At 48.8% G+C, this 26,365-nt stretch overlaps 1 protein-coding gene across 4 annotated transcripts; it reads left to right on the plus strand.

Moving 5' to 3' along the window:
- Window positions 1-1,509: 1,509 nt before the first annotated feature.
- Window positions 1,510-25,522, plus strand: ARHGAP19 (Rho GTPase activating protein 19). 4 transcript variants are annotated; one of them, XM_062610449.1, is made up of 12 exons: window positions 1,510-1,606; window positions 14,323-14,588; window positions 18,942-19,022; window positions 19,365-19,574; window positions 20,167-20,393; window positions 20,927-21,013; window positions 21,936-22,001; window positions 22,719-22,907; window positions 23,606-23,704; window positions 24,292-24,384; window positions 24,756-24,824; window positions 25,320-25,522. In XM_062610449.1, exons 1-12 carry the CDS (start codon window positions 1,536-1,538, stop codon window positions 25,374-25,376), a joined length of 1,515 nt encoding a protein of 504 aa, XP_062466433.1. In that variant the 5' UTR covers window positions 1,510-1,535; the 3' UTR covers window positions 25,377-25,522. The 4 variants fall into 4 exon arrangements, with proteins under 4 accessions (XP_062466433.1, XP_062466437.1, XP_062466434.1 ...); XM_062610450.1 differs by having other exon boundaries at window positions 1,535-1,594; XM_062610452.1 differs by lacking the exon at window positions 1,510-1,606 and adding an exon at window positions 11,214-11,625.
- The last annotated feature ends 843 nt before the right edge of the window (window positions 25,523-26,365 follow it).

Genomic DNA, 26,365 nt, shown 5'->3' on the forward strand with positions numbered 1-26,365 from the left:
TCTGCAGCAACAACTTGTTAATCAGCTAATTAACAATGTAACGCAATAGGAACCCTTGGAGAGGAGACATTATCCTGCCCAGGAGGCTGGCTGCAAGTCAAGCTTGCTCCCCGCTGGCAGCTGCCTGTGACAGGGGTTAGAGCTGCATCTCTGGGGGCTCTGCTGTGGGGCAGGGTGAGAGGTGATGTGGGTCCTGCCTCCTGCAGATGCCAGCTACAAATAGCAGTTACCCACAGAGGAGCACAGGATGGGGGCATGGAGCGATGCTTGGCTTTTGCTGCTCACGGTGGGAGGTGGCTGGGGGTTATTTCTTCACTGAGCATGCTGTTAAGCCATGCACCTCCTGCCTGCAGGCTGTAGCGGGGTTGAGTGCACCACTGTTCAGTTACCTTGGGCAGGCAATGGTCACTAAGTGCTCTTTCTCATACAGATACCACTTGCCAAAGGGGGTACCTCCACACTGTGGGCTGGAGGTGCACCAGGCACGCTGGAGGGGAGGCTGGCAGGACCAACCGCCTGTGCCTGGCACCGGCTGGGTGGCCCCTGGAATGTTGGGGACAGCTGCAAATGCCCACCTGGAGCCTTAGGGCTTAAGAGCAGGAGGAAAAGGAAAACATTATCCTTTCCTTACCCAGGTTGTGTCCACTGTGGCGTGCCCCTGGGAGGGACATTCACAGCCCATGGGGCTATGCCCATACAGCATCCAGTGGACCATTGCCTACTTGGAGCACCTTGCAGTGCCTTTGGTGCTTCCCAAAGGAAGTCAATCAAGGACATGCCAGGTTCCCCTCAGTATGTTGATCTACAGTTTCACTTCATTCTAAAGGTTTTCCTGCGTTGTCTTGGTGGCCACCTGGACACGGTGTGAGGCAAGTGTGCAGGGCCCCGGGGCCCTGGCTGGGGCAAGGCTGCTGCTTCCACCCACAAAGAGAAAACAAGGACATAAACCCGTGTTGCAGGTGTCTCTGCTCCGCTAATTTCTCCCTGATGATGAGTGAAGATCATTCACAGGGAGATGGGAGCTGGGCCTCATGGCGTAACTCATGTTTCCTGGAGCACCTTGGTTTCTGCGGGCTCAGGCAGCCCTTGCTGCATCGGTTACGTGTGAGCTGCATTTCTGAAGTTTCCTTGAAACAAAAACATTGCAATTTGTGGTTTTATGCTGAATACTGAGGCCTGGGCAGTGAGATGTGCGCAGCACTGATAGATGGTGCCATAAGAACTTCCACTCTCTGGGCTGGAGCTGTTCACAGGACCACTGCTCATGTGTGTTGGTCATCCCGGTTGTCCCCTCTCCCCGGGCCCAGTCCCTCAGCTCTCAGGGCCCGCCGCCACACCGGGCCCGGCTGAGCCCGCCCGGCCTACAACTCCCAGCAGGCCGCGCGCGGGGTGGGCGGCTGTTTTCCCCCCGCTGCTCTCGCGGATCGGCAGTTGCACATTCAAACCGGCCAATGGCGACGCGCCGGCACCGGCTGTAGCTAATGGCGATGCGCCTCCCGGGAGGGGCGGGGCCGAGGGGGTGGTGCGGCGGGCCAATGGGGAGGCGGAGCGGCAGGTATGAGATGGCGGCGGGAGCACCGGCGACTGGCGGGCGGTGCGGCGGCAGGTAGGTAGCGGGCACCGTGGGACCGGCCAAGGCCTCGCACCCTCCCGGGGCGGCGGGGCTTCTTCTCTGATCCCTCGTTGTGTTGTATTGTGGTGTTGTGTTGTGGGCGGCGGCTCGACCCGCTGCGGGCACCCGCACCTCCCGTCAGCAGCATTCCGCTGGCGGGCAGGCGCCGGCCGGTGCCCCTCGGCTCGCCCATTGCGGCGCTTTCCCGGCCTGCCACCTCCGCTGCTGTGCGGCTGCCGCTCCGCCGGCCCCGACCCCTTATGGGGCCTGTCTCTGCCCGGCAGTCCGGGCGACCCCCAGCGCTCTGCCGTGCACCGGGCAGCGCCTTGGGACCGAGGGTGCTCGGTGTGGGAGCCCGTAGACACCCCCGTGCTGTTTTGCCGCATCTCGGTGCTGCGGTTCCGTTGTCCCCGTGAGTCCCACCGCCGGGGCGCGCTCCCTGCAGTGTCCCGGTGCTGCATTGCAGGGGAAATGCCGCCCGCTCCTCCTGCGACGGGAGAGACCCTGCTCCAAACCAGGCGCCCTCGGGTTCCCCTTAACCCTGCGCCCGAGCTGGCGAGATGAGGAGCCGCATTTCCCCTCTGCACCGGCCGCTGCTGCCTGCAGAGGTACGGGCTGTGCTGTGCGGGGCTGGCTTCTCTCGCTGCAGCCGCAAAGCGAGTCCTAGCGCTGAGCTCTTGGCAGTTGCGAGGTTTGGTAGGGTGATGGCACTATATAGACTTGCTTCGCATCTAGCTCTCGTTCTCCCTCGCTTTGTCCACTCTACACGCGTTATTCTTGCTTTCTAAAGACACATGTGATGTCAGCTTCACATAAGTCACCTTTAGCACATACTCTTGCATGCATACCCATTCTGTAACTGTTGCCAGTAAAATAGTGAAGACTATGAGCGCCTCACTGCATCAGTGTTGTCAAATGACTGCTAGAAGGCTGTAATGTCTCTACCTTTCCTCTCCCTGCTTATCTAGTGTGGAGCTGCAAAGTGAGCATCCTTTGAGTGGTAATTCCTGTAGACTCGAAAAATGAATACAGCTGGGTGCTGATGCTTCATATCTGTCCTGATTCACAATGGTGCTGTCCTGTCCTCTGCTGAGGAGGAGCCGTCTTGATGGCACTTGCTGTGCTTATCCAGAGGCACTGCTGTGGTCCCTGGGCTGGGGCAGAGCATTGCTCTGGACAGAGGGATGAAGAGATGGTGCTCAGTGTGGCATGTTTGACTAGGGAGTACCTAAAATGCTGGACCTGGTAAAGGGATAATTATGCTTTGTGCAGCTGATACAACACTTGTAGAAAGTATTTTAAATGTGACCTGGATCAGTCCAATTTATTTATTATATGCTGACAATTGTCCTCAGGATGTAATCCTGCAGCTCTTTATGTCCCCCCCACAAATGACTGTGTTAAAGTTAAGCCTTAAGTACAAGTTTTAGTCCAATGCTACCTGTCACCCATAGGTAGCACTAGCAAGTCGATCTCTTGCTTTGCAGGTCTATCACCACAAAGATTTATTTTTTTTTTTTAATACATGCAGTTATATTTTTAAGTATGCTTCATGACTGTGCATTTGCCCCTGTTTCTTCTCGTCTGGAGAGAAGTGCAAGTTGGCTAGTAAAGCTTGCATGCTGCATGTGTGGTCTTATAGCATGTTGGCTTAAAGACTGGAAATGAAAGCTGGTTGTCTTAACCTCCCTACCAAATGTTACTGAACATGATAAAAGATGATTTGTGTGGGTCTCTCTCCTGTTTTTGGTCTCTCTAACCTCTGTCTCGCTCTCCATAACTAAGAATGATGATTGCAGTGTGTCTGAGTGCTCAATTGCAAAAGAGAAACATCTGTCTGGTTAATGAATGCATTTAACATTCAATTTGAGCAGTGCCTAAATGCCTTGCCAGGCACGCAGTGCTCATGTCAGCCATTTGATATGGCACGGGTGGACTGAGTGGAAGGGAAAAAGCTATGGGCCTAGAAGGTAGGATGAACTGGAAAAAGGCATAAGGCATTTTGCTAAAGTGGCTTGCTTTAGTAAGTGATGGAGTGTCACTGCACAACTGGACATCAAGGGCTCACATCGTAAACAGGCGATCAAAGGAGCACAACTGCCACCTGTGTTTTACTGGAAATAGGAAATATTTGCTGTAAACATGACTTAATGGCAAAAAGTCAGCAACTTGCTGAGGGTCATGCAGGAAATATGGTTGATTTCAGAGTTAAAGGCAAGTCTGAGCACGCGGCTACTTTTCTCTGAAGATAGCCTGGAGCCCACAACAATCCTATTCAAGCATTCCCTTTTTCATAGCCCTCACTAAAATCTTTGAGACCTGGACTTGCCTTTAACCCCTGCTTAGTCCAAGCCCTGTCAGGCACACATCCAGATCCAAACTCAAGGCTGTGTTGCATTTGCAGTATTTTTGTATGTTTGCATGTAACACTCTGTCCTGTTCTCATCCAGTGCCTGGGATGGGGTTGGACAACAGGATCCTTGTTCTGCTACACTTCAGTTTATTGTCTGTTTGCATGCAGGGGGAGCACTGCTTGCCCACATAGCCCAGAGCAGTGTCTGGGACTCCCTGCCAGGCTAGTCATTGACTTGCTGCTGTGTGCACATTTATATGGACATGAAAATGTCACTGGGCTTCGTTAATGCCCCTTTAAAGGTGCCTGGGCACTCAGTTCAGCCTGAAACTGAGCCCTGAGTGCTGGACACTGCGCTAGGAAATTGAATTCCTTGTCTTAAAGGTTAACAGTCTCCAGTGTGTGGTAGTTAAATAAATGGCATGAACAGATGGGAAGGAGATAGGGCAGCATGGAAATGTTGGCTAGCATCTAATGGTTGCACTGAAGTCACGCTCCTCTTGGAAATACTGTCCCACTGTATGCTGCGTTAGGCTCTTGGTCACAGCTGGGTCCTTGTATTTTCCACTTGTTTCAGAGTTAGCTTTTTCTGTAGGATCTCCTTTTCACTTTTCTTTAGCTGAAGCCTTTCCCTTGGCCTGTGTTCTGCTGGGTTCAGGCATGGACCTGCTGTGCTGCTTTTGTGCAGGCTTTCACCAAACCTGTGCTGTGATCTGGGGAATGACACCATGAGTTCCTGTGTTCCCAAGTTGCAGGGGTCTTGGAGCCAGCATGGGTAGAGAAATGGGAGGAACCATGGCTCCATGGTGTGCTAAATCTGTTCGACCCTTTGTTTCAGAGCTTCACAGGTCTGGTGAGTTCCTGGCCTCTCATCTGGGTAATGCATTACACTCACTGTTGTGTCTGACAAGCAGTGGGGCCTCTTCTCCGAGGGCCTGCTCCCTGGCTCTTGGCCTTTCTCACCTCTACACACGGTAATTGCAATTGAACTATCTCGAGTTTCCTCATAATTTTTGTCAGGAGCTGTAGATAGCAGGGAATGTGATAAGCTGCTTAAATAATTGCCTGCCAGCTGGCTGACGAGAACTTCTAATGTGTTTGCTTTTGGCCTATAAAGCTCTAATAATTTGGACTCTGGCCAAAATATCCTTTCTTCTTGAGTGGTAATGTGGCAGCTCTGATTTTCAGAGGCAGGAAGTTCTCAGGGGAGCCAGCATTAGTTTCCCTTTTTGTTTTTCTAGAGCTCAGACTCAAGGTTGAAACGTAGCTTTATGGTTTGGGAGTTCCATATGGGCATTCCTACAGCCCTGCTTGCGAGCTGTCAGATAGCAGGAGACAAGCGTGTGACGGCTGCCTGTGCCTTGGAGAGTGGGAAGCCTTTTAGGAAACATCCTTCACAAGCTCTCAGGGGTGCCTGCAGCTCCCCTCTCGTACTGAGGCCACTCGGCACCCTCCTGCGCAGCGGTCGGAGCAGCACATCAGTGCATCCCTGCTCACCAGGCTCTGCAGTGAAACTGGGTGAATCCAGACAGAGGTGACCTGTCAAGTGGGATGGATGGGAAGTGAAGCTGCTTCTGATCAGTATGGGAGAGTTGCACAAAGTGACAGTATAGGTTACTGTCATAGGAATTTTGTTATCTGTGTGCAATGTTCCAGTTTTTGACATCCTAGCCTGCCCAAATCCCCTTCAAAAGCACTAAGCCCCCATTCTGCTTGCTTTGGTGAGTTAATTGTGCTGCTTTGTGCGTCCCTGTCTGTCTGGTGCTGCATGCTGTGCTGCTCTGCGGCTGGCCCAGCCTGTTTATCTGTGTGCTTCAGCAGCCCTGACCAGATGTCACCAGCTTATTTCGATGCTGGCATGCATCCAGGTGTGCCTCATTGCAATTCCAGCTTGTGAGAGTTTACACATCTGGAACATGGGATGTGGCCTCTGACATACTCGGTGGTGTCTGCAGAGGATTGCTGATGAAAAAGGATTTGATGTGCTCTCATCCTTTGTAAACACTACCACGCTACAAAATACAGATGCAGGCATGCAGCTTGCCCACTGCACCTCCAGAGCCAAAGAGCGCTGTGGAATTACAGGAGTGTAATGAACAAAAACAAGAGCTGTGGCTTCCTGAGTCCTTTGTCTGTATTTGCCAGGCTGCAACCACAGAACTTTACTCAACTGTAGTTGGGAGCTGGCTGTGGGTCTTGACCCAGGTCTTGGCATCACCTTGGTCCACTAAAATCAGCAGCAGTCAAGTGACCCTGTGAGTGTTGCAGCACTGGCATTGTGATGCTTTGTTCAAGTGCTGACAGTTGATGGTGGGATGGGATTCCCAAATGCATTCTAGACGCCAGTTAGTGCTACCAATTTTGGGTGATTACCATCCTGTGGGAGGGCTGGAGGAAAACATCCTTTCTGCCTTGCTGGATTGCTCAGAGTTCCCGCACTAGTTGCTGCAATAGGTTGCTAATTTTGCTGTGCTAATGTTGCAATTGCTCAGTTTTTCATGCTAGAAGTAAACTTGATTGCTGTGAGGCTCCTCTTTATAGATGGTAAATCTGCTCTGACCTGGGCGCTGGCTTGGAGCCACAAGATTGAGAAGCATCTACGTGATGTACCTTTGCTAGTGTCTAAACTGCATTTTTGCTGCCTCTGGCCTCGTATCTTCAAGTGTAAGGGTGACAATCAGAGGTGGATGCAGCAATTTCTGAATTCTAGAGGCCAAGGAGGTAAAGGTAGGCCTGGGCCATGCCTCTTATTGGCTTCCAGGGCACTCAAAATGGGGAAGTAAAGAGGTTAAAGACATTTTAATATGAGAGTAAACGAATACTACCATTGTTGGCAACTGGAAAGTACCCATTGGCACACTTTGGGGATACAACAGACATGCATGGACCTTGCAGTCCTTCCAGGTAAGGAACAAAAGTGGGAAGAAACTTCCTACCTAGGATAGGAATAAAGTCGAAGAGTGGTCAGTTGGTGAGAGTCCATGGACAGATGTTCAATAAAGAATTTTAGATTACACAAGACAGATGTTAGGGTCCATGGGAAGAAGAGGTGTCCTTGTAGTTTGTTATACTTGTAGCCAAAGGTCCTGGTGGATAATTCTCTAGTGCATGGGGAGAAAAGGCCTAAAATACTTGTACTAGACATGGGACATAGTATTCAGCTACCACCTGGCCCCACAGAGTACCTCAAATCTATGGTACGTTATTCACAATGGCTTAAATTAGTAAAATAAAGCAAAGCCAAATTCATTGTTTTGTCATGATTAGAACTATATGACTAGGGGAGGGAAAACACATAAATTGTTTCTACAGACAAGCCCAAGGCCCTGGTGACCTCCCAGAGGAGAGGCAGCATTCCTGCCCAGCGTGTTCTGGGTGGTGGGAAGCGACTACAGAGTTTCCTCAGGCTGCGACCCTCCCACCCTGCTGCAGGGGTCCAGATGCAGCCACATGGTGCCCTGTGGTGCTGCCTGGCTCCTCCAGCACTGCTGGACTGTTGTCTCTGCCTCTCCAGTGCCTGGAGCTCAGCTTTTACATCCTCAGCCCCGTGTTCCAGCTGTCCCTGCCTGATAGCTTTCAAACCATCTCCTTTGTGCTCAGTCCCATGTTGCCCCTCGTGCAGAAGCTGGATTTCTTCTAAATGTCTGCAGTGTGACCTGATTATTTTACCCGGCCTTCCTCTCCCTCCTTTTTAATAGTGTCTACAGAAAAGCTGGCAGAGGTTGGTTATATCAGTCATGCTGACTGATAGTGCTGGCTCTTCTCTTGGGATTCCTTCTTTTCTGTCCCTCCAGCATTCATTTCAGATTTAGCTATCAGCCCTCTAAAGACCGGGGTATTGCCTTTGTTCTGTGTTTGTACAGCATGGAGCACAGTGGAGTCCCCAGCTGTGACCAAGGTTCCCAATGCCACAGTGATAAAAGTGAATAGATCAGCAACGAGAAGAGGCAGCTGCTGCCATTTAAAAAGATTCAGTTTTGGTGCTGATTTCAGTGAAATTGGATCTAAGGCTCCTCTTCTATTGCTGTTCCCAGTAGGGATTTATATTAAAATAAAGACACAAACTTTAGACTGTATTGAAAGTCATGAAAATTGGAGTAGCACTGCTGTTTAATACTGTTAGACTGTGTTAACCTGATGCTAAGGCATATATATGAGCCTGCTAGATCCTTAATGTAAAATTGGTGGGTTTCTGGCAGTAGCTGTGTTCCTGCATTTTTACAGAGCCTTGGGTAGGAGGTTGAGCCCGCCGCACAGCGTGGGATCGTCCAAAGCTGTGCTGCTGGTGCTGGGAAGAAGACTTGGTGAGGAGCACCGCTGTGAACATACGGTTCCTCTCTGAGGCGCCTCTTAGCACTAGAACGCATCTGGATGCTCGGATGTTGTGGTGATGGCTGATTGAAGTACTGCTTTGATGACTTTAAAATATTCCAGTGGCTATTATGAAAGAGATTGCAAAAGAATTCACTGAGGTCAAAGCTGAGAAATTTCATGCTGAAATGGAAATTTCTTGATGCTTCACATATATCAGGCTGTCTCGCTACTGCATTTCTCTCTGACACTGGCAATATCTTGCATTTTCTTCCAAAGCACACTTCCTACCCGCCCCCTCCAACCCTTTTATCTTCCCAGATAGGTCCGTCTCCAGGTTCACACCGCAGATGTGTAGCTGGTGTTGCCGCGGTCTGCTTTGAGTCCTTTACTGAGACAGAATTTGAATTCATAGGTTGCAGCAGTGACTGGGATATCCAATTTACCCGCTGTCTAAAAGACGGCCTGGTGTTACATTAGTTCCAGATTGTCCAGCACAGGCTGCCATCGCATAATAGCAGCTTTCTTCCCCAGCTCCTTGCTGTTTAAATTGCATATTATTATCTGTTTCCCATAGCCAAAAGGCTGAATCACTCCATGTCAGCTTTTAAATGGGAAGAAAGCAAAGCAAAATTTAAAAAGGCAGTGTTATGTAGTATGTTGTACTTGTATGAAGTCTAGAGACAGTAGGCAGGGATCGGCATCCACTGTGCTGTGTGCTGTGTACTCATCACAAAAGGACTCTGCCCCTAAAGACCTTATGAGTATAACCCTAGGCAAAAATTGCTGCATGTTTTTCTTAACATTTTTCAGAGGCAAATCAGTCATCTTATGAAGAGCTGCTATGCCAAATCTGAGGCCTGAATGTGATCTTTGTTACGCTACCTTACAAGAATGTCAGTCTGAAGTACAGTCCTCAAAGCAACCTCAGCTGTGGAGTCGCTTCTAATGTCTCTGCAGTCCATTCCCATTAGACTTCTTTAAAACATATTATTTTTTTAATCTGGGAAATAATTTGTCTTCTAGTCCTTTTTAGTTAAAATGATTCCACATAATTCCACTATGGTTCTTTCATCTCTTTGCAAAATCTGGGATGGCTCCTATCTGGCTCTGGAAATACTGTCTTCAGACATCCTTATTAATTGATTCCTTACTCTGGCACGAGATAGGAAATGATGCTACTTCTCTCTCTCTGGGGAAATAGGAGCCAGCTCACATCTGTCCCATCTCTCTTTGTGCTTAGCCAGGCAAAGAATTGCTCATGTTTTGTGTTCTTTAGCACTGCCCGCTTATCTCCCTGCTCTCAGTATTTGGTAGCAGCCTGGCTTTTTCTTGTAGACGAAAGATTTGTTATTACAGAGGGAGATTTTCTTCTATTATCTGCCTTATTTTCAAAAGCTCTTTAATCCTTTCGTGAGTTTTACAGCGAAACTAGCCTACTGTGGTGTGTCTGAAGTGTTAGCTCCTCAGCGATGACATACAAGTGCGCAAAATTGCACCGGAGATGGATCTTGCCCACTGAATTGAATACGTCAGGTTCATCTGAAATCTGCAGTTTCCAGTTTTTCCACTTTCTCAGCTAAACAAACACAGCCCCCTTTTCCTTTTTGACTGATTATGTTCTCCTTAGGCTGTATTTCATGTTGCTTGAACCTGTTTCTGCCTTCACGTGGGTGGAGTTAGAACAATACAAAATCTGTAAAAGCCACTAAAACAGTTAGGTCTCACCTATCTGAATGCAAGCTTGCTGCCACGTGAGCTAATCTGCCTGTTTGCACAGCTCTTGCACCACAGGGTCAATCACCAGGTTTTGCCCAGTTAAAGTCTTATTTTTGTCCTAGTTTCCAAGGCATTTCCCTGGCCTGGATCTAGTTACTTTAGGGATTAATTGATTCATCATGATTTTGACCTCCTGCACCATCCACTCCCCATGAAATGATGGGGTTGTCATGCCTGAAGCAAGAATGTTGTGTGTGACAGACAGCTTTCTTTGTGACTTGGCTGGGATCACAGGCTTCGCCTTCTGAAAGATACCAGAATGGCAGGAATCTCAGCACAATATAGGACCCATTTTTTTTTAATCTGCTGTCTTAATCACAACCCTCTTAGTACAAGATTTCATTATTCTTTGGGATTTGATTTTATTCATGGGATCAGAGAGGAAGCCATTTATTCCTTTATTTTATCGTCTTTTTGACATGTCATAAAGCAGTCTGAGATCGCAGCATATAGAAAAATATTAACTGTGTAATTGCAAGCAAAACCAAAAAAAAAACAAGAAGAAATCCCTCAGTACACGATTGTCTCCCCTTTGCTGCTGATATATAAACTGTGAGTGTAGGTAGAGTACATCCATCTTCCTTTTTTTAACATGAAAACAGCAGATGGGGCACACGGCTTTTTCTGAAGGTTGTAGTGTGTGCAGCAGTGAGGATTGGCAGGGTTATTGTGTGTAAAGCCAGTGGGAGCTTTATCTTTGCTCAGAAATAGTGGTTTGCTTCACATTTCCATTTTGATTAGCAATAATGATACAAAGGCAAATTTTCTGTGCGAGGAAGAGCTGCTAATAAAGTGACCTTTCAAAATTAAGTAGCTCATTGAAGTGCCATACCACAATAAGTGTATACAAGGCTGGTCCCAGCTGCGGCAGGCAGGGAAACTGGATGGGAATCTAGAGAAACATGGAACGGGAAGCCTGAAGTGGACGAACAGCACATGGTGGCACAGTAATGGTAGCAAAGAGCAATGGTACTGTTCCCAGCTGTGAAGGGGGTGATCTACATGCTTTGTCTTTGAAAGGATCTAAAAGAATGCAAGGCAGGGGCAGAGAGTGTTTCTAGGAAGGTTTCTGGCCATGGGGTTGTGCAGTTAAGGGACTCCGCTATCGTCCTGACAGTGCCGTAACATCAGTTGTGCTTGGGTGCTGTTGGGAATATTGTTTGTGTGGCTTTACTCATGGTAAACGCAGTGTAGCTTTGGAGCTATTTTGTGGATTCCTCTTGGATACAGGTGGAGAGCACGTAATACCACACTGCTCCTAATTCAGAACCCTGGTTACTATGTAGGAATTATTTGCCGTTAAACTCCAGCTACGCAGCCTTTGGCAAGAGACATGAATCAATTTGTCCAGCTTTTCTTTTCTGTTTTGTCTCTGTGTGAAGGCTGATGCCCAGTGTGTGCCAAGGGGGCCTTTCAGACCCAATAATGCGCCCTTGTGTCTCGTAGCATGCGTGGAATTTGCATAGGCTGTGCTGGGACAGGCAGGTTTCTTTTGTTGCTGGAAACAAGGAGCAAGTTCTTTTCCCTGTCTCTGCTTCCTAATGCCTCTCCAAAAGCTCTCAGCACTCATGTAAGAAATTTACTTTTTATCTATTTATTTCTGAATTAAATGTTGTTAAACTTTCTGTGGCTCATACCAGGGGCTGTGCAGAGGAGTCATGTCAGTCTGTTCTAGTTGATGAAATTGCTTAATTTCTGTTCTCTGAATCTAGATATCTAATTGTCATAGAGAGCAGATAATCTGTAATGCTTGATGTAACTGCTGCAAAGTATTTGCATATCTTCTCTGTGGGGAAACAAAACTGCTAGTGAGTGAATAACAGTGCACGGATCATTGCAGGCAGGGTCACTGGGCCTATACACTTGCTATTAACCCTTCTCAGGATCTGTATTGCCACAGGATGAGTTGTCATGGGTTTCAGGACGAGGGCTTGCTCCGCATTATGGGCAGAGCCGGCACTTGTTTATGCATTGTAGCCCTGTGCAATGAAACACAAATACTATCAGATCGATTGGCAGTTGCTTTTTTGGCAGCCGATACCGCGCTGTTGCATTTCGGTCTTGATTTATTGCAGGTAACGAACTGCCGAAAACCAGGCTGGGAGGTGCTCAGGAAAACGTGGCCCCCATTTGGAGCCAGCAGCACGCTTGCTGGGCTGCTCTGCGCCACGCAGATGGGAGCCTTTAAGAGCTCCCCATAATTTCAGATGACCTGGCAGGGTGCCTTGCAATCTGCCTCCCAGACCTTCCTCCTCACTGTCCTCTTGAAGGAGCCTTTGACATCATGGGGAGCAGTGGCAAGAGGAGAGGGTTTTGTATGGATTCTCACAATGCAAGCATTGCTGAGAGCTGGGTTTCCTCTGATTTCAGCAAATCTGAAATCTCCTTGTGGAGCCCGAGTCACAGCTTTCATTCTCTTACTCTGATCACGCGTTCGGGAAGTCACACCAAGAAGTTCTTCAGGTCAAAGAGGTACAGCAGTAGCTCAGATAACTGTTGGGCTCACAGATATGGCGTGGAGGCAGGCTGGAGTTCAGGTGACCTGTCAGTACATGCTTTGATGTCCTCCCATTCATCAGTTACTTTTGATTTACATCAGAACAATAAGTTACTGAGATCTCTGAACTAGTGGCTGAAGTGCTCTGTTGCTTGAACCAAAGAATGTAAGGTCCAGTGGGTTGCAAATGCTTTTGGTGTCAGATGTGCTGAGCAGTGAGTACAGATGCCCAGTGTGGTCTGAATACAGTGATGTGGCCTCCACCCCTCAGCAGAGGAGAGGCAGGTCAAGTTGCTCTGGTGTTATGTGGGAAAGCTTTGGAAGGAAAGCCTTTGGCAGAGCACGTTCTTTCTTTTCACTCCTAAGGGACTTATGTGGTCGGGGGGGCATTTCTGTTACCTATGTTCAGTGAAAGCTCACAGCTAAGGAGGGATGTTGGAATGGTGGAAAGCAAATGATTAAAGGGCTGGGGAATGTCACACAGTGAAAGCATGCGGCGTGTGTAAGCTGGGTGGGTAGGCAGCCTCCACCCAGAGCCCTGGAAGAACTGGCATACAGTACTTTATAGTATGGCACCAGGGCAGTAGCTTGTGACTGGAGAATAATGACACTAATCCTCACATTTAAGTAAAAGAGGGACAGGAGAAGCAAGCTGGGCAACTCTAGCCTGTAAACTAGGCTTCAGAAGTGTGTGAGTGTTTGAAACAGTGGTGGGAAGATGGTGAGGGAAGACCTAGAGGTAGATGAAAATTGGGATAAGCTTCAAGTGTGAGCATTAAAAGTGCTGATCAACCTGAGATATCTCTTTGATAATCTCTTTATTTTGATTCTAGACATGATAAATACAGCTTACCTAACCTGTGGTAAGGCTGAGTATCTGTTACAGATAACACTCAGTAGAGCGGTGTCTCAGACACATCCTTTTTCCCATGCCACATGAGAAATGGAAAAAGCAAGCACCAGTAGAGAATGCCTGCTTCAGGACAGCCTGAAGAAGAGACAAGAACTGGCTGAGCCAGAAAGAGATGTTTTAGGAAAAGGGCTACTAGGGGTTCTCAAAGACTGTGTAGCTTGTGCTAATACTGATGAGTCCATGCTCATTCTGCAGTTGGGAGTGCATAGCTGGGCAGTTATTGTAGGTGGCTGGAAGCAGTAACCAAACTGTAGGCAGTTTGTCACCTGGGAGGGCTTGACCACATCCCTAGAAGAACTGTGGGTCAGTGTTATTGCGTGCTTATGATCTTAAAGTTCCAGGGCATGTGAACTATGTCTGTGTTGATAGGAAGGTAGGGATAATGGAACGGCAATGGGAACTGAGGAGTATAAACTGTCCATGAAAAAATTTAAATTGGGATTTAGGCTTTTAGGACACTGGGAGTGAATTTCTGGGGAGGAAGGAAGAAAGAGCCAAACTTATTTATGACTGGGAGTGGTAAGTTAATGTAAAGTATTGGGTGTCATCAGCCTGAGCTGGCAGGATATAGATGCAGTGAAAGTTCTACTTGGGGATTGCCATGTGTTGCGTATGGTACCATCACACTACGGAGTGCTAGTCTTGGGCTGTGTTGTACAGGCAGGCCAGAAATGTTGTTGCTCCAAAGGGAAATGTAAGTGCACTGCACTGAACTCTCACTAAAGACAGACAGTACTGTTGGTGTTGACTGGTGGCTCCTGTGTCAGCACATGTCTCCTTCAGGGCAGACCAGCTGGCTGTAAAAATCAATGTAATGAGGAGTTACTGTGGGTTTTTTCTCCTTCCCTCTTTTCCAGTGATGCCATCTGCAGTTTTGTCATCTGCAATGATTCCTCCCTCCGCAGCCAGCCCATCATCTTCAACCCTGACTTCTTTGTGGAAAAGCTGCGCCATGAAAAACCAGAGGTGTTCACAGAGCTTGTTGTCAGCAATATTACCAGGCTCATTGACTTGCCTGGGGCAGAGCTTGCCCAGCTAATGGGAGAGGAAGACCCAAAGCTGCCTGGGGCAAACAGCACAGCCTCTGGATTTTTTCGTTCTCTGATGTCTCTGAAGCGAAAGGGTGAGTATGGCATGATGCCTGGTGCCCACATTTAGGGTGATGCTGGCTGTCATCATCTGTTACATGTAGTTTACAAAACTTCCAGTGTAGGCCTGTTGTTCTGTGTTTGTGTTGAATGCTGAATACTATAGGGCTTTAATCTCTGGGAATGGTACCTCTGGAAAGGAGCAAATGGCCAGGAAGTTCACCCTGGAAATGTCCTGCCACTTCTAGAGTACCCTCCTCCTGGGGGTTATTGCTGTGGTTTCTGACAGGCTGGCCTTGATGGTGTGCTCAGTGCACTGCATGCCACCAAGATACAGCTTTGGTCCCTGAGTGTTTCTGGTCTGGCTTGGATAGCACTGAGCTGGAGAGGGGTGCCTAAACAAGTTGCAGGTTCTTCCAACACACACCAAGATGTCCTTATCTTTCTGCTTGTCTATGGGAGTCCATACTCTGTTTTCCTTAGATCATCAGCTTTCTTTGTGACAGAATATCAGTAAAGGCTGAGAGCATCAGGTTCTATGAAGAACAATAACACCCTGGTTTTCCAGGCCACTGACTTCACTCAATGCCTGATGTTTCCTTCAGTTGCTGTCCCAGATCTCTGGAAGGTCTTGTCTGAGCAGCTCAAAAATCTGTAAGCATCTCCCATTCAAATGCCAGTGCCACTCTGATCCCCATCCCAATCCAGTGAGTCAGTATCAAAGCTCTGCAGATTGACACTGTTCAAGCCCAGAGTCAGCCCTGAAAGATGACATATTTCTCTTTCACTCTGAGGCAAAATTCAGCTGGAGTTTTCTTCTGGTAAACAGACTATTCGTATCTTCTCTTTCAAGTTCAGCTCTCTTGGTTATGAAATATTAGCCCTAGGCCTCTTCTCAGAAGTCTGAGATTTGCTTTTGAGCACAGTTGTGTTCAGATCTTCTCTTCAATGGCTGGCATTTATCACTGGTTTGCTGTATATAAAAGGCTGTTATAGGTGTCTGCCTGCCTTCTTCCACCTCTGTCCACACTCAAGGGGAGTCTGGTTCTCCTGGTAATTTCAGTTAAACCTCCTCACTCATCTAGACAGAAACTGCCTCCATCTGGGCACCTCTCACATCCCTCATCAGCTCTGGTTTCCTAGCTAGACTGGCTGTCTGCTGGCAGAGAAGCTGTGGGTAGCTGCCTTCAGATGTTGGCAGCCTGAGGTTGAGCACTTCTAATTAGTCTTCCCCTTCCTTTGAGCAATTTTGCTGTTGTACCTCTGAGAAGGGAGCTATCGCTATGCCCTAGTATGGCTTTTTTTTTTTATTCAACTTTTATATAGTTTCTCTTAAGTGTTTCTCATTCAACCAAACCTATTCCTCCACTGTGTTTCATAAGGACAAGCTCTGCAGCCCCACTGCTCAGGCTGAATTTTCTGGTGATAACTTCAGACCCCACTCCTGGCTCAACCAGTAGGAACCTGGTAGATACACTCACCCTGGGCTGGACAGCACTGCAGGGGAAAATACAGTACAGCAAGTGAAGTCCTTTAACACCCTTAGGCGAGAATTATTCAGTATTGCCTTGCTGCTCCATAATAACAGGTCTTTATGCTGCCCTCAGACTGAAGATAGGCTGTGCTCATACCTGGTAGTGCGTCCTGCCTCTGTTCTCAGAGAGTAGCAGGACACTTTTCACTTGACAAACAGAAATGAACCAAGTTGAAAGTGTTCTCCTGGTGTGTATGGAAACTTCCATGTGTTTATCAAAACTCTTCTAGCAGAGGCCTATGAGCCTTCTCTAGCTCGTGTTTTTAAATTATCTGTACTTTGCTGGAGCACTGCTCTTATCAGACCTGACATCTCCTGCTAACTCTCTTCCCCAAGAGCTCCGCTTTTCCCCATTCAGATGTCTCCATGGCCATGTGTCTCACTACAGCTAGGGTGAGCAGATGTTTCCAAGTCTGCTGGCTGTGCTCCCGGGCTGCAATGGCAGAGTCTCCCTGCATTGACAGGCACTGTCTGTGAACTCCTTGGCTGAACTCTGAGAAAAAGAAGTTTGTGCCTGCAGAGAAAATCAGTTTCATGTACTGTGTGTTTTATCTTGGAGCCATCATTTGTTTTCCTTCGTGTTAGAGACCAGCTAGAACAAACAGCTTTTATTTCTTCAAAGCCAGAGGCCGAGGACCATAGAGCTCAGAACTGATCAAACTGCAAATACTTACAACTTCTTTGAGCATCAGGAAACTCAATCTCATGCTGCTTCTTAGTTTCAGAAGCAATCATACAATAACATCTAAGCCTTCCATAACTCAACATCCATTCTCCAAACACAGCTTTCAAGTTTCTTTGAGAATCTAATTCTCATTCAGATATCAACTTCTGACTTCAAAGGTAAATATAATTTGCCAGGCCCTGCATGTCTCAAGATGTTGTATTTTTCCTCTTCTCTTCCTGGCCACTATTGATTCTACCTATTGAATGTCTAATGAGTTCAGTTTTCTTCAAGGATGAGAATCTTTTGCCAGCTGTTCTACCTCTTCCCACTCAGGCCTTTCAATCTTATGTGTGTGTGGATCAAGAGGTCACATCACCCTCCTTTCTCCTGCAAGACTGAAGCATGCTTGTTATCAGAGGGAGGTCAGAACGTTCTTGATTTAACAGAATGCTGAAGTTCCTGGTGGCTTCCCATGTATTTCAGAAGTCCTAGAAGAAAGCAGAACATTCTTCAGGTGGAATAAATTTAGTTGCACGGGAAGGCTGCTGAAGAAGTGCGCAGGGTTAACCAGGTCTTTCCACATGCTGTGAGCATCAGCACCACAGAACAGTATCGTCTGTAGTACAACAGACCAAAAGCTAGTAAAATCAAAACATACTATGGGGGGGAAAGGCAAGAGGAAGCTTGTGCGGGACATAATTTTTATCAGACCAGCCAATGCACTGTTTGGGTTGATGGACTATCAGTTGTAACAGTAAGAAGGGAAATATTCAGCCACAGAAAGCTGGGGTTATGATGCCCAACTTGCCCACAGAAGTGGCCCATGCTCCTGTCAGCCTCATCATGGAAGAAGGGAGGAACAGCCTCTTCTTAAATCTGTTGGCTCTTTGAAGCTTTAGTGCAAGGGCAGGACAAAGCAGCTCTGGTCCTGGTTCCAGTCCCCAGTCCCAGTCAGCATGGTGTGTTATCATCTATCTTGTTATTATTAACAGCATCTTGTCTCTAGCTGCAGCTGAAATCTACATGCATCTGAGGGAAAAAGACGTGCTCAGGGCTCTGGTTACTGCCAGTGTAGCCCTTGGGAGTTGCCTCAGTGTTCTGAGGGACAGAGTGTGCTGGCTGTGTGTATGTGATGGAAAAAGCCATTCACCAGCAAGACTGCATTTATTAGCAATATTGATAACCACTGTCTTCCTGGGAAGCCCCCTCTCTGATCAGGAATGTTTTTCTGCATTGGTTCAATGAGTGCCTTTCAATTAGATGGGCTTCTCACCTAATGTTTCCTCCTTCCTTTCAGCTCAGTTGCTTCCATCTTCTTTTGGGGCTGTACCCTCTGTTATTCACTGGAGTTCTGGAGCTGGCAGCTCCTGCCCATCTGTAACAGCCACATGAGATGAAAGCAAACTCCAGGAGTGAGAGGAGCTGTCAGTGTTCCATATGGAGAAGGGCCCAGCTCATTGTTTTGCTACTGTCCTTTCTTTTTTTTTTTTTTTTTTCTTTTTTTTAAATAGTTCTCCCTTGTTCAGCCCTTGTACTTTACTGTACTCAGGCCAGGGCAGCTGACATGCAAGAGAGATTCATTGGGATCGGGGAATTCCAGGGATTAGCCATCCCTGAAAAGAAGGTCAGTGTGAGCCAGTCAGATCATGTCTGCTTTCTCCAGTAGTGTTTGTTCTGCTCTCCCATAGACTCATAGCTGCACCTCTTCTTTCTGCTTCACTCCATGTCAAGCCAGTGAGGATTAATCTGGACTTGGCTTCCCAGCTGCGGAATGGGATAATGCAGTAGACACCCAGGCAGTCCAGGCTGTCACATCTGCCCTTCCCACTTCGGTCTTTCCATAAGGTTCAGGCTTGCAGATGATTAGCCCTTTAAAACTGAAGCATTTGTTCTGGTGTTGTTTTCTTTTCAGGAACTATACAATGTTTGCTTTAGCTGATAAAAAAACTGTAATTAAGATGAGGTAAGAAACACAATGATGAAGTCCTTGTAAGTACAGCATGGTGAGATTGACTTATTTTGGAGTGCTTGTGATATCTCACATCTGTGGGAGTCCTTGTGACCACCACCCTTGGCGTTTCGGGCACTGGTCTTTGCATGCTGAGATCCTGTTCTTTGGGGACCACTCACCTCTGTGGCTGTTGGGTTCTGAGCTGCTGAATACATTTGTTATCTTCTGTTCTGCAGAGAAAGGGGTGGTGTTTGGCTCACCGCTGACAGAAGAAGGCATTGCACAGGTTTCCCAACTAATTGAGTATCTGCACAAAAGTAAGTGACTCTGTCTTGCTGTCTTCCTATCCCAAGGGGTATTTGTCCTGCCCACCTCAGGTGTCTGATTCAGAGAGACTGAAAAGCTCTGAGCTCTCCAGCAGCAGGAGGCTGAGGCTGTGTGTGACTGCTCCCCAGAGTTGCCTAGCAAATATGTTAATCTCTTTCCCTCTGTGCATGGACTTTTTCTACTGATGGAGCCAGCTTGAAGTCATGTCTCTGAATGCAGGTCATTGAGGTTTGTTTGTCAAGCTCTGGAAAGGGGATGGAGCTGCTTTGGTGAGAAGATGGGAATCAGCCTCTTGTTAATCAGTGGCCTTTTTTCTCCTCTATGCCAAGCAGATCTAAGAGCAGAAGGCTTGTTTCGGGTGCCAGGCAACAGCATCAGGCAACAGATCCTAAAGGATGCTCTGAACAGTGGTACAGATATTGACCTGGATTCTGGGGAGTTTCATTCCAATGATGTCGCCACCCTGCTCAAGATGTTCCTGGGTGAATTACCAGAGCCACTGCTCACACACAAGCACTTCCATGCCCACCTCAAAATTGCAGGTGAGCGATCAGCAAGAGGCAGACATGAGCAGAGGGAACTGAACTAACCTCCTCAAAAGCTGGTAATGCTACAGAGCTGCACAGTAGGTTGTGAAGTGTAATCCTTAAAGGCCGAGTAAGAATGAATCTTCCTGCAACCTCAGCCTAATGGTGAAAAGACTGGAGCTGAAAATCCTAAGGAATCAGACAGATCGTCTAGCCCAGTCTTCCCCCTCCAGCAGTAAACAGACACCTACAGGAGTGGAGCCCACATTGGTAACCTGGATCTTCATCTGTTTTAAGCCTGAGGTGTCTCCTGAGCAAGGTGTGGTTTCTGTGTACATAATAGCTGTTACTGAACTACCTTATCTGAACTTCTCCATTTTGCCTTTAGCCCATCACAGCTCTTAGCAACTGTGTTGTCCTCTGGAAGGAGTACCACATATTAACACATCAGCTTAGGATCTGGCGGGGAGAGAACTGTTGTCATGGGTTCAGGACAACAGTGAAGGTGTTTGGAGATGTGAATATGAAGAGGGAAGGGTAAACATTGCAATAGGCTTGCTGTTAGGGAATGTAATGTGTGTCCATGTTCTGCCTTGTGATTTGGCAGACCTGACGCTGTTTGATGAGAAGGGCAATAAGACCAGCACTCCAGACAAAGAGCGCCAAATTGAAGCCCTCCAGCTGCTGTTTCTGATCCTTCCTGCACCCAACCGCAGTCTGCTCAAACTGCTGCTGGACTTGCTCTACCAGACCGCCAAGAAGCAGGACAAGAACAAGATGTCTGCCCACAATCTTGCCCTCATGTTTGCACCCCACATCCTTTGGCCCAGAAATGTGAGCAATGCCACAGTATGTGTGGGTAGGATGTTGCAAAGTAGAAGGCAGAGCCTTGGCAGGCTTATAGGGGAAGAACCAAGATGGGAAGATTAAGTACTGATACAGTGGTGTGAGGGTTGGGGAGGGTGCAATGGTGAGCTGGAGCTTCCTGGCAGGACTCAGTCCTAGCATTCAGTCCAGACCTGCTGTAGGTTTCGTTTGCAACTGATGCTTCATCTTTTTCAGTACAATTGAAAGCACAGCACAGTCCTACTTCTTTTAAGCCTAACTCCAGAGAAACCTTGCAGATCTCTCTTGTGCTGTTTGTGAACTGTTTGGCCTCAGAGCAGTCTAGTTGTCCTCCTTCCAGAGCAGCTTTGGCTCTGTGAGCTCTGGTTATTGATGTGCTCTGAGCCCTGCCTGCCTACCTCCTCTAGAGCAGGCCTTCTGCTGAGGCGCTGTGTGTCTATGTCCCAGAAACAGCAAGGGCAGCAGAGACCCTTCCTCCTCCCCTTCTAACTGCTGTGCCTTTGGCTGTCTCCCCTTGCCAGGTGACAGCAAATGACCTTCAGGAGAATATTACCAAGCTAAACAATGGAGTGACCTTCATGATCAAACACTCTCAAAAGCTCTTCAAGGTAAGTGTGCCTCTGGGGTCTCGCTTTCCCTGGCCCTTCAGCAGGAGACTGAATGCCCCCTGTCCAGACAGATCCCAGGTGTCAAGTGTATCTTCTGGGTGTTGTCTTCTACAATAGGAGGAGGAGGACTTCTACAAGAAACTGCTCCTTTAGTTTGCAGGGAGGAGGTCTTTGCTGGGTAGGCAGCCCAGGAGATGGACGACATCCCAGGGGTGGCTTTGCCTGGCAGGTCAGCAGCGCGGTGCAGTGTAACACCACCCTCTGCTGGACACCCAGCAAGTGCTGCCCGCCTGGGAAATGGGGCTCCTGGGGGCACGGAGCCACTCAGCTCCCCTCGGGATCAGGCAGGATAAGGAAACTGAAGGGACTTCTCCTGGGTCAGTGCTGCCAAGAGCTGAATGCTTCATGCAGTAGGTCATTTTGTTGTGACCTCCTCAACCTACTGCTGTTACAGGGACCCCTGCAGTCTTGGGCCCCTGTCTAGCTCAGAGCCGGGGGCTGTGGCTGCACAGTCAGAAGCATGAGGCTTTCTGCAGGTTCTCCCAAGGAAGTGTTTCTGCAACAGGCAGTGTTGTGACTTCTCGGGACCTTCCTTGTACTGTAGGCACCTGCTCTTTGAAGAGTCCTCCCATAGGAAGTTCCTTTCTGCCCTCTTTCTCAGGCTCCTCTTTGGCTAGCTCAGAGCTGGGAGAATTGCTTGGAGAAAGTTCCTGTGGAACCCTGCTCTTACTCTGTGTTGCGCTTGTGCTGGTTGCCTGCATCAAAGGGAACTGTGAACAGGGACTGCACTGAGCACATGAAATGCCATTGCTTTGTCTGCCGTGAATGGCTGAGTCCTAATGGAAGTGGTGTGTGTGTATGGTTGAAGTGCTGCTCTTGCTGGAGCCAACACATACTAAACATACTTCTCTCATCATCACAGGCCCCAGCATACATCAGGGAGTGTGCCAGGCTGCACTATCTGGGATCCAGAGCCCACACATCAAAGGTAAGGCCAGCAAATGCAGCACCTGCCCTCCATGAAGGCAGAGGCTGTAGTACTATGAATGGATTCTTGCGAGTGAAAGAAGCTGAAAACAAACCAAGTCATTAAAGATTCTCAGAGAGCAGGAGCGAGGGAACCATATGGTGCAGTAGTGCAGGTGGCTGCATTAGGGAAATTGGGCAGAGTTGAAGCATCTGTTAATCAAAAGCACAGGGAAAGCAAGCTACCAGCCCCTGTTTAGCAGCAAACCTGCTCTCTGTGCCCAGTACATGCAGCACCTGCTCCTTCATGGGGTTATGCCTTCCAAACAGACCTGCTGCAGTGGCCAGGCTGCTTGGAAGTGGGGCTGGGATAAAGGCTTCTTGCTGCCACTGGGACCAATTTGCCTGCGCTGCCAGCAAATGCTTCCTTGCCTCATATAGCTCCAGAAGAGGGAAGATGAATTGCAAGGAGCTGCACTGACCCTTCTCAAGCCTGGAAGGGCTTCTGCAGCTGGCATCTGTGAGGGGAGGAAAGAAACAATGGGGTCACCTTTGCATTGCTGTCACCTCTTCCTGGCACAGGGCCTGCTGGTGCAGTGCTGCTGCAGAGGGGTAGGGAAAACACAGCCCTGTGCATTCACTGGGGTTGAGTCAGCTCATGAGACTTCACAGCCTGGCTCAGATGGGTGGCTCATTTGGATTAAAGCATGGCAAGCAACTGCTGTCTCCGCTTTCCCAGGACGACCTGGATTTGCTGACATCTCCTGGCTCCAAGGAGCTGCAGCCCCTCAAGTCTCAGAAGCGAAGCCGGCTGGACACTTGCCATCAGGAGGAGACCCAGCAGCGCACGGAGGAAGCACTGAAGGAGCTCTTCCGTCATGTCAACAATATGCCTGACTCTGCAAAGAAGAAGAAGCTTATCCGGCAGGTAGTGTGGGGATGAAAGATATCTTTGGGGCGTGCTTGTCAGCACAATCCTGTGCACAAAGCTAAAGGCAGGGCCTTGATAGCTGCTCCTAATCCTGGGCAGGCTGGGAAGGTGGCTCTGTGCTGTGTAGGGGGCAAAGCTGTAAGAAAGCAGGGGAGGAGGCTGCCTGTCCTGGATGTGGCTCACCATGGAGCTTGCTGCATCAAGCTGTGCTTTGAGCAATCTGTTTTCCAAGCCAGGGACTTTCCAGTCAGCAGCTCTGCAGTCCTGATTGTGGCCTTGTTGAGCATCTTCCCTCAGAAAAGGAAAAGTCTTGTCCCTTCTTGCCTGTAGCAGGTGGGCAGACTTGTCTCCTCTCAGTCCCATGAGCATTTCCAAGCAACCTGCTGCTCCAGAGACAGGTTGATATGGTCAGCACCAGCTCTGGTTGCCAGTCTCCAGCTGCTGCCCAACCCCCTTTCTGCTCCAATACCTGCTGCTTTTGGCTAATCTGGTAGCCAGCATAACGCATCCTCACACCCAAGCTCCCTGTAACCCTGGGTTGGAGATGTTGCCTTCCTCCGCTTTCTTCTCCCTGCAGCAGTGAACTGCTTCTCCCTTTTGGAGTGCCAAAGAGGCAAACTGAGTTCTAGGCAGAGGGCAACAGGTAGAGCAACTGTATAACTGTGCTAACATACTGCCCTCATGTTTCTTCCTAGTTTAATAAGCATCCTACAGCTCTGACTCCTGGCTCTGAGGTACCTACATCCCCAGCACCACGACGCACCCGCTCGCGCTCCTTCAGCGGCCTCATTAAGGTAAAGGCATCCTCTGACCTGTGCTCTCTTCTGTGAGTTTCTGATATTGCTCTCTGCTTCTGCCTTCCCCTGGCTTGAATGAGATTGTCAAAGGGTAGGGACTGTTCAGAGTATTGGCTGCCAAGGAACACAGATCCACTGGGGACAGAAAAGGCAGCACAGTGACAATAAACCCTTGTTAGTATAAAGCATAATCATGTATGAAACACATGGCTGTATGATCTATGCATCTTTTTGAAGGACTGGTTGCTTCCCAAGATGAGATGAGGACTGGCGGGGAGCTGGTCATGTAGTTATGGTAGCATGTTAGTACACTGTAGGCTGCCCCACAGGCAGCATGTACCTGCTTATCACAGGCTGGGCTCCTGGCCAGGCCTCAGGTCAGATCCCAAACCCTTTACAATCGGCTGGCTCAGCAGAGTGGCACAGTGTTTCAGATGGTTCTGCTCTACAGTCTTTGTCCCAGCTTGGCTTCCTTTTTTCTTTCCCAGCATCCAACTGCTTACCAGCAATGCATCCTGCTCCTTTCCTTTGCTTTTCACTTTGCACTCTAAGCACTAGCCAACAGCCCTCTCTTATTATGGCAGCGAAAAGTTTTGGGAACCCCGGTTATCCTGGAGAGGAAGAGCAGGGATACCACACCAGAGCCTGAGCGAGTCAGCAAAGAGAATGTGCATCTGGTAAGAGCTGCCCCCAGCACTGTTAAAGCTGCTGGCGGGGAAGTGTGTGAGGGGTGTTTGAGTGCAGTTTGGGCACTCATTTCAGTGATCCCTGGGGACCTGCTTGCTGTTCTCTGCCCAGGAGAAGGTTTCCAAGTTTATGCTGTGCAATCTTGGTTTTGGGAAACTGCTGTGAAAGCAGAGCAGATGGCAAGAGCAGCATCGGGACAGGGGTGGCAGCACTGGGCCTCCACTCCAGTGTTGCCCCTGTGTTTGTGCTCCTGCCCTGGGGACCAACAGTGGATTTAAGTGATAGCTGCTCTCTGGTGGTACAGGCTGTGGATGCCACTTCATTCCCCAGCTCTTTACTCTTGTTCCCTTCTCTTGTTCAGTTACAGAAATGTGGATCTCCTGCTCACATGTCCCAAGCAAAGCTGAAAACTTTGGAGGGCAGAAGAGAGGTGAGACTTATTTCTTCCTGTAGGGAGCTTGGCCTGATGGGCTCTGATGCCTGCAGAGATGACAGAGTGCATGTAAGGCTCTGTAATAACTGCTGTCCCCTGATTTGTAGCAGTCTGCTCCATGCCGAGCTGCAGGCAGCTGGCAAAGCTGGAAGCCAAGCCTTGACGGGTTTCACCTAAGCAGGTGTGTTCAGCCCTCCTACCTATGAGCTAGCATGGTGGCTGTCACAGGAAGCAGAGGGAAGCTGGCAATACGGTGCAGTGCTATAACAGCCTGTCAGGGTGGCAGCAGGACAAGAATTTGGTGCAGCCCAAGACCACCTGCTTTATTGGTCCCTGTCTGCTCACTGTTTCTTGTCTAGTGTCCTGATTTGGTAAAAGGTGTGGGATGGACTCCAGGGAGGGAATCCTTGCAGGGAGAGGACAGCATGTTAACCTGTTCTTGTGCAGTATTGTATGTCTCGAGCATTCCATTGCTCTAATTCTTTGCTCTAGGAATCCTGCAGACGCATGCGAACCCGCCTGCTTTCCAAGGATTCATCATCCCTCTGACTCGCCTCCTGCCAAGGCATGGGTGGGGAATGCCCAGCCTCACAAGCTGTGAATCATGTGCTGCATGGAGAGGGGAGTGCTGCAGGCTCACGGCAACCTTCCCCAGCATGGCAGCACTCTTGAAACTGGACCTTTGCAAAGACTGCAGAGACTTGTTTCTTTGTGTATATAAATTGTATTTCATCCTACTATGGGGCAAACCACTATCTAACCAAAACTTGTGCAGCATGTCTGACCTGCTGGCTCTGGGAGGAGCGGGAGTGCTTGCTTACAAGGAGAGCTTTCCGCATTGCGGGGCCCTGTGTGCACTCCCAGCTTTCTCTGCAATGTTGCTAGGCTGTGATTTTCTTGCTTTTCTGCTGAGTTTTCAATGCATTGGCTTGTTTTTGCTTCTCGCCCTGCTCTGTTAGCAGTGAGAATGATGGACTCCAAACTTCATCCACATCCTGACACCTTACCCCCAGGCCTCCTCTGGAGCCATGCCCTCCTCTGCCCCCTCTGGGCTCTCTCTGCCCTGCGGTCCCTGTAGGGCTGGAGTGCACAAACGGTACAGAGCACAGGATGGGCATGGGAGGAGAGGCTTTGGGTGCCATCATTTCAGTTGGGGTCAGGGGAAAACAACTGCTCCAATAAACTTATCCCTCTGATTTAGCTTGAGCTGGAGGCAGCTCTTGCTCACTGCCTGCATGTTTCCATGGCACAGCTGTGCCTGATGAGCAAGGACTGTCTCTGCTTTGTGTTTGCTCTGGGAGGCTAAGCTGAGCGGGGCAGGAGGCTGGCAAAGGCTGTCTGGGGCAGATCAGTTCAGCCACTGGAAGCTGGGATGTCTGGGGCAGGCAGTCTTGTGCTGTGTCCAGCATAGGAACAACATGAGCAGTATGAGAGGCAAGACAGGACTCCAGCCACTTGTGATCAGCTGCAAATGGTGCCAAAGGCTTTGGCTTAAGATATCTGAATGACTGGTCAGGCAACTGGCTGATTAGTTAGTC

This window comes from Pezoporus occidentalis, unplaced genomic scaffold (assembly GCF_034315485.1).
Source record: "Pezoporus occidentalis ecotype Australia unplaced genomic scaffold, CSIRO_AGI_Poc_V1 ctg147, whole genome shotgun sequence".
Lineage (NCBI taxonomy): Eukaryota > Metazoa > Chordata > Aves > Psittaciformes > Psittacidae > Pezoporus > Pezoporus occidentalis.

Bases quoted from the DNA above. Each gene is read 5' to 3' on its own strand.
- ARHGAP19 (XM_062610449.1), top strand. From the start codon at position 1,536: ATGGGGAGGCGGAGCGGCAGGTATGAGATGGCGGCGGGAGCACCGGCG. The intron at 1,607-14,322 runs GTAGGTAGCGGG...CCTCTTTTCCAG, and splicing joins GGCGGGCGGTGCGGCGGCAG to TGATGCCATCTGCAGTTTTG. The intron at 20,394-20,926 runs GTGAGCAATGCC...TCCCCTTGCCAG, and splicing joins ACATCCTTTGGCCCAGAAAT to GTGACAGCAAATGACCTTCA.